General features: G+C 45.7%; 1 protein-coding gene and 1 pseudogene across 1 annotated transcript in view; both read right to left on the reverse strand.

The window, feature by feature from the left end:
- Window positions 1–7,435, reverse strand: part of LOC148595099 (uncharacterized) — a 97,151-nt gene extending 89,716 nt beyond the window's left edge. Inside the window, exon 1 of the mRNA XM_088522493.1 lies at window positions 7,363–7,435. Within this exon, the coding sequence (XP_088378619.1) occupies window positions 7,363–7,435 (73 nt within the window). The remainder of the gene's footprint in view (window positions 1–7,362) is intronic.
- A 5,021-nt stretch (window positions 7,436–12,456) lies between these two features.
- On the reverse strand, window positions 12,457–13,181 carry LOC148595100 (PI-PLC X domain-containing protein 3 pseudogene; annotated as a pseudogene).
- Window positions 13,182–13,676: the final 495 nt, after the last annotated feature.

Here is a 13,676-nt window from a genome sequence, read left to right on the forward strand (position 1 = left end):
CGTCTTGTCTAGCCATGCAACTAGATTGGCAACATAAGCAGAGTCCGTAACAATATTCACAGGTTGGAGAAACATTTGAAAAGCTACGGACATAGCTCGCAGCTCCACTATTTGAGGTGATCCTTCTTGTAAGATTACCTTGTCATGCCATTCTCGGTTGTCGTACCATACCACAGCAGCTTTACCAGTCTTTCCAGATCCATCTGTAAAGGCAGTGAGTCCATCAACTGGCCCCATTTGGCTCAAGTGCTTTTGACCCACCGTAATTCCTGAAAAAGCTTAATAAGAGGATGTGAGGGCAAATGATTAGAGATCTGCCCATGAAAATCAGCCATAGCTGCTTGAACTTCATACTTGTTGGCTAAGCACCATTCAAAATACCACGTTTGTATTGGGACAACGATGCGATACGGATCCCTTCCTGTCAGTTCCACACATCTTTTACGAGCCTTCATAATAAGGTCTGCCAGAAGTTCAAACAATCCTGGTGCAGTCTTTCGAGGTCGAAAAAGTAAAAACAGCCATTCCAGAATATGTAAAGGATCTGTCCATTCAGGGTTCCATTGCACCAAGGCACCGAAAGGAGTTGTCCGATCAATGAGGACAAACAACTGAACTATCTGTAATGGGTCAATGCGGGATACAAATTTAGTTTGTAATAACGGCTCCACCTGCTGGATTGTTTGAACCGCTGCAGGACTCAAAGTCCTAGATAACAGAAGGATTAACAGAATGCTGGAGCAATTCCAATAAGGGCTGCAGCTGGGAATTTGTGAGACCAAGATAGGGTCTAATCCAATTCAGCGACCCCATCAATTTTTGGACATCAGTAAGTGCTTGAACGTTAACACTAAGTTTGATGGGTTGGGGCGTCACTCGTCGGGCAGTGACTGTAAGCCCTAAATATTTCCAGGGCTTAGTGTTTTGCACCTTCTCTGGTGCTATAACCAAGCCAAAATGCTGTAAGGATTGTCTAGCTACTTTTTCTAGGTCGTTCAGCTGCTCCCTTTTCTGGGCTGCAAGCAAAATGTCATCCATGTAATGGTAACAATAACAGTCTGGGAACTGTTCTTGAACAGGAGATAAGGCTTGAGCAACAAACCATTGGCAAATTGTTGGCAAATTTTTCATACCTTGAGGTAACACCTTCCATTGATATATTGTGGCTGGCTCAGAATGGTTTATAGGTAATACGGTAAAAGCAAATTTTCCCCTATCCTGGGGTGCTAATGGAATGGTAAAGAAACAGTCCTTCAGGTCTATTACCACAATACCCCAGTCCATAGGGATCATTGAGGGTGCAGGAAGGCCGAGCTGTAAAGCTCCCATGGTGGCCATGGCAGCATTTACCTGTCATAGGTCATGTAAAAGTCGCCATTTCCCAGATTTCTTCTTAATCACAAATACAGGGGTATTCCAAGGACTGTGAGAGGGTTCAATGTGCCCAGTCACAAGCTGTTCTGACACCAATTCTTGCAGGGCTTGCAACTTTTCCTCTGCTAGGGGCCACTGATCCACCCACACAGGCCTGTCAGTTAACCAGGTTAAAGCAAGTGTGGGTCGATGAACACCCTGCAACACAGTGGCCCCCGTCAAAAAATCCGTCGTAATCCTAACGCCCCATTGTCCTAAACAATCTCTTCCCCACAAGTTCAGGGGTGCAGAGGTTATGTATGGTTTGATCGTTGCTATTTGCCCTTCAGGATTGGTGATCAGCGCAGGTACAAGAGACATGCCCCTTGAGTGGATCCCCCCAGCCCTACTACAGCCATCCCAGTGTTCACAATGGGCCAAGACGACGGCCAGGAATGTTGAGAGATAATAGTTACATCAGCCCCAGTGTCCAACAAACCCGTAATCTTCAACGCTGATGGTGAATAGCCTTTGTTGGAGACGGTACACGTCATTTGTGGCCTCTGCGCTGATACAGTTTGCGACCAGAAAACTTGAGGTGGACCTGTAGAACCAAAGCCTCCTTCTCGTCGTTCCTTAAGTTCTGTGTGAGGAACACAACTCGAAAAAGGCACAAGTTGAGCGACATGGGTACCTTTGGGAATGGTTACTGGGGGATAGGGAGTAGACATTGTGCGGAAAATCTCGCTGTCAAGAACTGAATGTCCAAAAAGGAGACAGAGGAGTCCTAAAACTTTATTCGAATAAAGGGAGAGTCCACCAGGCATAGCCCTGGGGGGTCTCTCAAATTGCTGGGGGATGCAGCCCCCACTTTTATCCTAATTTCCCGACCGAGGGACGCCCTCTCCTTTTCCCCATTGGCCAAGGTACTCAGAAGTTACAGCCTTCCCGGCCCGCCTACACCGAACTCCGGCCTCCCGCCGTCTGTTCTCACCTGAGCTCACCAACTCCTTTGTCCCCCTTGCTGAAGAATGTGGGGGAATTGCCCTATTTCCCTCCTTTGTAAAGGCCCCCATCTTGCTGCAGATGGCTCTTTTTGTCCCACTCAGCTCATGGCTCCACTCAGTCTCCCTTCCCTTTGTCCTGCTCTTCAGCCAAACTGTGGAGAAACCCCCTTATTGATGAATACAGAAACTTGAGCATTCTGCTCAACATCATAGCACAGATTTGCCCAGTATAATCCGAATCAATAACACCTACATGAACAATTAATCCACTTAATTAATCCACTTAATTAAACTTAATGAATCCAGACATGCCCCTTGAGTGGATCCCCCCAGCCCTACTACACCCATCCCAGTGTTCACAATGGGCCAAGACGACGGCCAGGAATGTTGAGAGATAATAGTTACATCAGCCCCAGTGTCCAACAAACCCATAATCTTCAACGCTGATGGTGAATAGCCTTTGTTGGAGACGGTACACGTCATTTGTGGCCTCTGCGCTGATACAGTTTGCGACCAGAAAACTTGAGGTGGACCTGTAGAACCAAAGCCTCCTTCTCGTCGTTCCTTAAGTTCTGTGTGAGGAACACAACTCAAAAAAGGCACAAGTTGAGCGACATGGGTACCTTTGGGAATGGTTACTGGGGGATAGGGAGTAGACATCATAGCACAAATTTGCCCAGTATAATCCGAATCAATAACACCTACATGAACAATTAATCCACTTAAAATACTGCTAGACCGTCCAATCAATAATGCACTGAGTCCTTGACCTATAGGCCCCTTTGCATCCAGAGGCACTTTAACAATATCCGTAGTTGACAGAGTTACTGTGTCGGCGGTGGATACATCCATGCCTGCTGATCCACGGGTTTTCCCTGTGAGATGGTCGCAGAGGGATAAGCCATCGGAGGTGCTCGCATGCATGGAATCGCTGTGTGAGGTACTTGTGTCCCCGCACGCCTCCTCGCGCTTGCTTCCTCGTTTCCCGTCAAAGAATAGCCATTAATATGGAATTTAGATCGACAGTGTCTGGCAAAATGCCCTATCCTGCCACATCGATTACAAGTATTTTCCACAGGCTTGGCAATATGCCCTGCCGCTTTGCCTTTTCATTTAGCGGCTGCACTCTGAAACGGGCAAGCAGCCTTGATATGCCCCTCCTGACCGCACCCAAAGCACTTGGGATTGGGACGAAGAACTGCAGCTAGAGCAGTCATTTTATGTGTTATTGTTCCCATTCTTGAGTAAGCTGTTACCATATCAGGAATAGTTGGGTTCCCTGGCATTGCTTCAATTATTTTCTGACAATCTTCGTTAGCATTATCTTTAGCTAGCTGAGTGCACAGTCTCTCTCTCAAGTCATCATCCTCTACTTGTTTTTCTAATGATGTAGCAATCCGTTCAACAAATTGTAAGAATGGCTCTTTAACCCCTTGCTTGATTGTTGTATATCTAGGACGGGGCGAGACCAGCTCCATAGTTCGTATCAGAGCTGACATACCTAAACGTTGTGCCTGTGCAAGAATACTAGGTTCCCATTGAGCCTGAAGATCAGGGTTAGCAAAAAGACCCATTCCCATCAAAGCGTCAACCCCAACTCCCTGCCGCGGATCTCCTTGCGGCAATCGCATGTTGTCTAGTGCAGCCCGTTCAGCTAATCTCCTCCAGTGTGCCATAAACACTTGATTCTCTACAGGCTGGAACAGAATCTGAGCAAGATGGGATATATCATACGGGGCTAAAAGATCCGCATTAATAATTCGGATCAGCCGCATCACCTCTGAAGAGTTAATACCATATTTTGATGTACATGTCTGCAGGTCTTGCACTACTTTCCAGGCAATCGTGCTGTGTTCATCCCTTCTTCCAGAGTTGGGGGCCGCCTTAAACACAGGAAAAGCTTCCAAACCACAGCCGACAACTTGAGTGGAGGCCTCTGAGGGGCAACCGATCTTATCTAACAAATCCCATTGCCCCATTTCGGCTGCCTTTTTTCTAACCTGATCCCAGAATTTGCCAGGCTGCCGCGGCAACACAGTCACCGTGGCGGGGGGAGGAGAGTCCAGGATTCAGCTGCTAATCTCAAGGTCCGACATTGAGAACTCCCTATAGTCTCTTTCACAGAAGGACGAACAGCAGAAACCGCCTCCTCCTCCTCATCCGAGGAGTCTTGGGGGAGGGGGGGTGGGAAACGTTTTTTACTGTGGATTTCTTCATCATTTTCCTTCTCCCCCTCTCCAGGAGGAGCAGAGGGAAGTACAGGTTTATTCAAAGCCTCCCACTAGGCCAACTGTTGCGCAGGTGTCTTATAGAGGGGGGGCAAAAACTCACTGGGAGACTTCCCCTGTCACCACATCTTAACCAGCTCATCAGGCAAGGGGTACTTACGACTCAAGTTGGTTTCATGTTTCAACCACCCAGAGGCGCCCGTGGAGCACTGCAAAGCGTCCATTTGCTCCGTAACAGACTCTATAGGAGAAGGATGCTTCTCCTGGTCCTCTCTGTCTTCCCCTAATAGAGGGGTACTTTCCGGCATCACAGGAATGCTCTCCTGGTTGTGCTCCGCTTTCCAATCCTCCAAAGTCTCCTGCAGCAGTTGCCAAATAGTAGGTAAACCCTCTACCTCTTTAGAGCCTCTAGAAAGGGCATCCCACAGCTTATCACCGACCTTCTGCCAAGCGCTCACACTAAATGCAACAGCTGAAGTGGCTTCAAACCCCTGTCCTCGGCACCAGAGCAACAGGCGGTGTAACGCATAGTCAGTAACTTTAATACCTCCTTGAGCAAGTAAGGTTGTTGCAGCTTGGAGCGGGTCAGGAATGCCAGACAACAACTTCATAGAAGCTGGAACTGACTTCATTTATTTCGCGCTACGTATCACAATATATAGCAATTAGCATAGCAACATCTCGGCAGAGCATCAGTAATTGGTTACAAGCATTAACGTACTAACATATCATAGGTTGCTAAGCCGTATCCAAGTGCCTAACCGCAAGATTTAAAAACAGCATCTCATTCCTAGGAACTTCCTCAAGTACAGGAGACACTTCCTTAAAAGTTGTTTACCGAAATTCAGTGATTCTGCACGTCAGCCTTTTCAGTCCAGGTTAAGGACGGTCAAAGGCACCCCCCTGTACAATGTCCCCCTACATAAGGTCTTCCATGTAGATAAAACTAGGGCTTCCTGCTTTGTCAGGTTTTGCCCCATATCTGTGTATTTCCGCTCTCTGCAGCGCACCTTCGAGAGGTGTCAGTCCCGCTTGCACCTTCGAGAGGTGTCAGTCCCGTTCCCACCTTCAAGATGTGTCAATCCCGTTCCCGGCGGCTCACCTTCACAAGGAGTCAAATCACAGGTCTGGACCAGGCAGCTTCCCTGCTGCTCTCAAGTTCCGCCGGGCTCCGCCACCACCGCCAGTTGCCAGGCGGTCCACTTCTTATTATCACGTTGGGGTCACCAGTTGTCACAGTCGTGGCGGCCAAAAACACAAAGAAATGGGGTAGAAGCAACGCAAACTACGCTTTATTGTTTTTTAGGTACATTATTTATACCGAGCTCTCCTCGTCGTGGCCGCTGCTTATTGGTGAGGACTACAAAGGACAGTAGCTAGTGACAGAGTTATGATTGGATGATTCTTAGCTTGGCCAGTTTCTGCTCCATGGCCAAACCTCCTTAAACTTGTTAATAACTGTCTGCTGTCTTCGTGTGAACTCCCTATCTCATAGATACACTCTAATCTTTAATCTTTTCAAGGTTAACATTCTCTGCTAAGGGAGCCAGGGATTTCACAGACCAGCTGCAATCCCTGACAGGTCTGTTTCAATAATACAATTTTATGATATAATATATTCTAGGTAGCAGTTGCTTAGTTACAAAAACTCTCAGATCAACAGTTACAGTATTAAAATCTTGGCAAAGATCAAATCCCACTGAATTATCATGCAGTGTGTTAAAGACATGTCTGTTTTTATTATTTTCCTTATTATCTAAGAGAAATACTGAATGACATTTTACTATAATAGGTTCTGCTGTGTTCGAGCAACAGCACAACACAGGACATGCTATCATTATAGTCTTCTTGTAACATAGTCTTCTTGTAATCTTCCATTACATTAAGCTTATATCTTAGCCACAAAAAAAAATCATCATTCATTCCTGGCATAAAATGTAATAACAAAGCTTTTGCATATGAGTGAAGCTGTAAAGAAAAGTTCAGTATAATGAGTTGAAACATTTCCAGGCTTTCAGAACAAAAAGACACCAAAACACGCTTTATATTGTATCAAAATGGTAACTTCCACAGCGATTGTGGCTCCCCAAGAAAGAATTTCAAAACTCCCCACAGACATTAATGAATTCCTAAGAAGAAAATGCTATCATCTCTGTTTTAATATAAGGCAGTATGACAAACATAGGCATTTTTCTAGCTCAATGCAAGTTCTGCTTCATATAGCGTGGTGCATCACCAAGACCTTCTGCCCAGCTGCCTTCTCTATTTACCATGTGCTTTACCGCTCTCTCTTTTGTACAAACATAACAATAGGTTGCTGGGATCCCATACTGCTTTCTCTGTACATTATGCATCAGCACAATACTAGGTATTGCGGGCGTATGGAGGAGTGTTAGTCCGTCATCTCAATAATCACCCGCACACGCAACCTGGTGGGTTGAAAAGCAAGCTTTTAGTAGCTGGCCGGTGGTGGACCTCTTACAGTTTGCCTGAGATCCGCGCCGTCTTGGGAAAAGTTCGTGTTTTTATAGACAGCTGCAACTCCACAAAGACCAGATTTATAGCTTTTTGGTTTGCAGGGTCCTCTGGATCAATAGGGGTATAAATACGATATGCCTCTAGCAGGCATTCCAAGAATGCAGTTGGGGATTCAGAGGATCCCTGTTTAACTTCTGCTACTTTTGACAAATTCGTAGGTTTTCTGCCTGTTAGATTTTTTTTTTTTTTGAAGCCCTTGTATCAGAAACTGCTGATACAACTCAGTGGACCTTCACCCGTCCACTGTATGGTAATCCCACTCCGGCCGTTGGAGGGGCGCACGTTCATCTTGAACGTTTCTACGACCATGTTCGGTCAGGTCTTCTATACCTGGTATCAATTCTCTAGCTCCTCTTAATATTCTCTCCCTCTCTTTCAATGTAAATAGAGCATGGAGGAGCTGCTGACAATCATCCCATGTGGGTTGATAACTATACATTACAAATTTAAGAAGGGATATCATGCTCCCACAATCTTTTGAGAAGGGAGGGTTTTGTTGCTTCCAGTTATACAGGTCCGTGGTGGAGAAGGGCGTGCTCCCACTTCCTCCAGGGACCTGCCTTAGAGGTAAAACTGATACCATGGAGCTGGTGGAGTCAGGAGAGATGGCTTCACCAGTTCCCACCGGGCCATAAGTTTGACCCCTTCTATTGTGGGTGGGGATAAAGGGTCGTCCTGGGCAGGACCACCATGTTGATCCGGCACCACAGTGGGGCTTTGTGCTTATTGGGGGCTATAGAGTGGTAAAATCGAATCTTCGGGTGGCTCCTGGAGGACAGGGAATTTTGGCGCGGATGACGCAGATGGAATGGGGGGCTTCTCTCCCCCCATTCTCATTGCTAGTGCTTTGCACCCGTTTCCACATTTTACCATACACATTTGTAGCCAAATGGGGGGTTCTTTTAGGATATCATTCCACGGAACGATATAAGGAATCTGATCGGGGTGGCCAGGATCCCCCATAACGATAAAAAGTACTCTTTGGACTACGTTGGGGTCGAAAGACCCCTCGGGAGGCCAACCCACTCCAAAAGTTGGCCATTCACTTTTACAAAAGATTTTCAATTTATCTGCCTTAATATTAAACCCATAATTTAGGAGGGTCCATCTCCTAAAATTTTGAAAATTTGACAAAAAACAATCAAGGGGTCCTTCGGGAACAGAACTTGATTGTCCCATTCCGTCTGGATTAAAGCAATTTAGAACACAACACAAATGACACAAATAACAATTATCACGACAACTGACACAAATAACAATGACCATGATACTACTTGCGGAACGTTCCAACCTATTCCAACCTTTTACCCAGGGCAACGCAGTGGCGTCCCACGCGTGCCGGTGGCGGGGAGTTATTGTCTCGTCAGACCTCCCACAGTCCACCACACCAGAAATCGGGGTGCCCCTTAACCTCCTGAATCGTACGATACCTTACCTCAAGGTTTTTCGAGATCTGGAGACCTGGAACGTCATCAGGTAGCACTCCCCCTGGACCTCGGAGGTCCCTTAAGCTTGCAAGGTGCCGCCCGGTCGCCAAGGGAAGGCGGAATCCGGGGACCTGGAACGTCATCAGGTAGCGCTCCCCCTGGAAACGTTCCCCCGGCGAAGTCGAGCGGCCCTTCACAACCAGGGAGGGCCTGGCGATTACTGAGATCCCGGACGAGCCCCCAAAATGTTAGTCCGTAATCTCAATAATCACCTGCACTCTCAACCTGGTGGGTTGAAAAGCAAGATTTAGCAGCCGGCCGGCGGTGGACCTCTTACAGTTTGCCTGAGATCCGCGCCGTCTTAGGAAAAAGTCCGTGTTTTTATAGACAGCTGCAACTCCTTCATACGTTATTTGCAGTTACCAGTTATTCACAGCTGATATCTTATCTCATGGTTGCAGCAAGAGCAGGGTGGCTCAGCATAAGTAGCAAGCTATGTTCACAGAAGCAAATAACGAAATTAGGTACCTAGTCACCTCAACCTTATTAACTTCTTATATGGCCCCTCTTTGCACAGGGTCCTACAGGAGCAGGGTCTCTGTGATGGTGAGCCAAAGACCTTTATTTAGAGTTAAACACAACTTATATAGTTTCCGATCCCGGAGCAGCCCCTGCCCTGCCTGGCCGCACGCGGAGCCTGTCAGGGATTGCAGCTGGTCTGTGAAATCCCTGGCTCCCTTAGCAGAGAATGTTAACCTTGAAAAGATTAGAGTGTATCTATGAGATAGGGAGTTCACACGGAGACAGCAGAAAGTTATTAACAAGTTTAAGGAGGTTTGGCCATGGAGCAGAAACTGGCCAAGCTAAGAATCATCCAATCATAACTCTGTCACTAGCTACTGTCCTTTGTAGTCCTCACCAATAAGCAGCGGCCACGACGAGGAGAGCTCGGTATAAATAATGTACCTAAAAAACAATAAAGCGTAGTTTGCGTTGCTTCTACCCCATTTCTTTGTGTTTTTGGCCGCCACGACTGCGACAACTGGTGACCCCCAACGTGATAATAAGAAGTGGACCGCCTGGCGACTGGCGGTGGCGGCGGAGCCCGGCGGAACTTGAGAGCAGCAGGGAAGCTGCCTGGTCCAGACCTGTGATTTGACTCCTTGTGAAGGTGAGCCGCCGGGAACGGGATTGACACCTCTCGAAGGTGCGAATGGGACTGACACCTCTTGAAGGTGCAAGCGGGACTGACACCTCTCGAAGGTGCACTGCAGAGAGCGGAAATACACAGACATGGGGCAAAACCTGACAAAGCAGGAAGCCCTAGTTTTATCTACATGGAAGGCCTTACTTGCTCAGAGAGGTATTAAAGTTACTGACTATGAGTTACACCGCCTGTTGCTCTGGTGCCGAGGACAGGGGTTTGAAGCCACTTCAGCTGTTGCATTTAGTGTGAGCGCTTGGCAGAAGGTCGGTGATAAGCTGTGGGATGCCCTTTCTAGAGGCTCTAAAGAGGTAGAGGGTTTACCTACTACTTGGCGACTGCTGCAGGAGACTTTGGAGGATTGGAAAGCGGAGCACAACCAGGAGAGCATTCCGGTGATGCCGGAAAGTACCCCTCTATTAGGGGAAGACAGAGAGGACCAGGAGAAGCATCCTTCTCCTATAGAGTCTGTTACAGAGCAAATGGACGCTTTGCAGTGCTCCACGGGCGCCTCTGGGTCATTGAAACATGAAACCAACTCGAGTCATAAGAACCCCTCGCCTGATGAGCTGGTTAAGATGCGGTGACAGGGTGAATGTTGATACATTTTCCCACGCTGCTTGTGCTACAGCCCAAGCAGGGGAGAAATCTTTACACATAATTCACCATTTTCAACGTGCCTTCGCAACTCTCGGTATTCCTCAAACAGTAAAAACTGACAATGGTCCTGCCTATGTTTCCAAAAAGGTGCAGAGTTTTCTAAATCAATGGGGTGTTCACCACATGACTGGGATTCCCCATTCGCCTACAGGCCAAGCCATTGTTGAACGTTTACATGGCACTCTGAAGCGCCTCGTGCAAAAACAAAAAGGGGGAATGCAGGGGGAGTCCCCACAGGCAAGACTAGATAAAGCTGTATATGTGCTTAACTTTCCTTCCCTAACAACTCTACTCTATCATCCATGTTTTTCGCATTTTTCCTCTTTGACTACAACAGAAAAGGTACCACAGCGGGTACCGGTGCAAGTTCGTGATCTGGTTACTGGCCACTGGTCTGGGCCACACGAGCTCATAACTTGGGGAAGGGGATATGCTTGTGTCTCCACAGAAAGTGGACCGCGATGGGTTCCAGCATGGTGTGTGCGACCTGCGTTGCAGTCGCTGCCCTCCTCATCCTCGGAAGTTAGGGTGGAGGAGATTGGTGTCCAGCCCCTCCCCGAAGAACTGGCGGCAACATCTGGATAACCCTAGCCAATGCCATCAATCAATCAAAGCACCATATGCCTGGCTACTAGCGATCCTCGAAATCCCTTTTTCTACGTGTATGGTGGGAGTTCCAACAGAGAAGCCGATTGGTGGCAGGTATTTCTGCCCTAATATTTACTGACATTGCAAATAAATTGGTGATAAACTCAAAATTAGACGTAGATAAGAGATAATAAGATTTCAAAAGTTCAAGTCATTCAAAACCCATCCAAACATATCCAGAATCCATTTGTACTTTTATTTTCTCCCAAGCAGTCCCAAGAGAGCACATTTTTAGCTGGAGAGGAAAAAAAGAATGTTACTGGCTATCAAAAAAAAAAAAAAAGTAATTTCTCAGCTGTGCTACTTCATGTTATTAAGAACACACGGTGATGTTTATCAGAGCAAATAACACAACAAGAACGAGCTCTCCAAACAAGCAGATCATTTAACAGTAAAATCAATAACCAAAGTAGAATTTCAATACAGAGAAGTGTTCTTCAGACTCACCAGTAAGGGAGATTCCCAGTCATATGGAGCCTATAAATACATAGGTGGTGAATATGTGAAGAGCCACAAGTACATTTGCATAAGCGTTTCTGATTCATATTCAACTGCTCATAAAACTTTTTGTGTCACCAGTTTATCATGTCAGGGAAGTTTGTCTTTTTTTGTTTGTTTGTTTTTGTTTTTTTGCTCTAGTCTACATTCACTTGGGAAAGCTGTCATAAAATGGCTAAGCGCTTCTCAAAAATGAGGCATGTTTTTGTTGTCAGGTGCAGTGTCACAGTCATTCATCATCTATCAGGATACAGCATTCCCAAAAGACCTTCCTGGCACAGGCACATCCATCCAGAGAGCAGAACATTAACAAGCCATTGATCCCCATTATAAAATTTTACACTTTACAACATTTTGTTGTTGTTGTTGTTTAGAAAAAAAGCTCTTATGCCTTGGCATTAAATTTCAGGTTTCTTACAAAGTTGTCAAGAACATAGTCATAGATATATGCCTTTAAGATGAAAATTGGCTGTAATTTATCAAAGTCAGAATGTGTGCCTTGCATGGACAGTGTTTTTTGTAATGTAATAACTAATGGCCTGTCAACACAGTATTTCATCTACACAACCACTACAATGGGCTGCAGAGAGTCTTCCCTAAAGAAGAAACAAAAGAAAAAGCTTTATTTTTTATTCAGAGAAGAAAAAAAAAAAAAGCTAATCCAACAAGATCTTATCAGGCTCTAGCACCAGAGTATTTTCTTTCAATATACAAAAGCTTCTCCTTAAATGTGTTTCTCTCTAAATATTTTAGGATTATGCCTAAATTCTCACTGTATCCCACAGTACAATGGAAGAAGGAAACACGCCTGCTAGATTTCTTCAAAAGGAATTAGAAATGCAGTGTTACCAATACAGATTCAACACAGTCAAAACACATTACCTTCCCAAAACTTACCTTTCTGTGATTGTTTCTCTGAGACCACTAGCAACTCCTTTCACCACTGTACTAGCCTTTGGCGTCAGCACGACTTGCGATATAAAAAAGGAGCCCTTCTTTCTTCTTTCGGTGATTGATGCCTGGAGAAACTGAATCAGTTTTTCTGGATCTGTTGTGTTTGCCCAGGGTGTTGGCATCATCTGACCCGGCCAAAGAAATGGTACCTCAAGAGCCACTGGGCTGTGATAAAACACCAGCACTTGGTGTTCCTTTTCCCACAGGTACTGGAGGCTTACTTCATGGGCAAATATAGCAGGACACATTTTGTTTCCGTAGGTGTCTTTGAGCATTTGGACAAGCTTTTCATGATGGCATTTCTGCATGCCATAGAAATGATTGAAGTCCAAGACCACCACTTCTTTGGGGTGGTCAGTGAGAAAAGCATTGATCTCTTCCAGGCCCTCATTGACTTTGGCACTGAATAAACCATGAGCAAAGTAGAGCTCATTGCCCGGGTCTCTGAGCTTGGTAGAAATTCTAAAATCAAAATATCGTATACCTGCCCCCAGCTGGCTAGTGAAGTTCATTGTGTAGCCAACCACTTTCTCATCAGCTTTTTAGCCACTGTCCCAAATACAGAGACAAAGTTCTGGACAGTTTCTGGCTGTTCAGGCCCAACTGGAGAGGCTTCATCAATGTAGAAGCTAAATGAGTCATGAGACCCTAAAAACACAACAAAAGAAAACAATCAATATTGCATTCGCACATTAAAAGTTATTAATGATTCTTTGTTAATAAATGATCCCAATCTGCACAAACACTCACAGACTCCTCCCTTGACCTTTTACTCAATAAAAGTATGTTTATCTGGCAATATTTATTTCACTGTCACTTCACAAGAACTTGAATGAAAGGCAGCATCAATTTTGAAGCTTGAGTCCCACTCTCTTTCCCTCTTACTTATGCCTTTAACTTCCCTGAAGTCAGTGGTTCTGAACCTTAAAATAAGCTAAACATAACACCAAAGTCACATAATAGGAAAGGCCCCTAGAATCAACAACAACAACAACAACAAAAACAACAACAAAAACAAAAAAGTAAAAGAGAGACTCTGACCCTGCACTCTGAATGATGCACTGTATGGAGTTTGCAGAACAACAACCCTACCTCCAACAAGTCCTTTATGGTCAGCTAAAATACTAAAATATTGATTGAAAAATGCCCAAAACATCTA

Source organism: Tinamus guttatus, unplaced genomic scaffold, assembly GCF_059628265.1.
Source record: "Tinamus guttatus ecotype Peru unplaced genomic scaffold, ASM5962826v1 Tinamus_guttatus_pri_ptg000154l, whole genome shotgun sequence".
In the NCBI taxonomy this organism is placed as follows: domain Eukaryota; kingdom Metazoa; phylum Chordata; class Aves; order Tinamiformes; family Tinamidae; genus Tinamus; species Tinamus guttatus.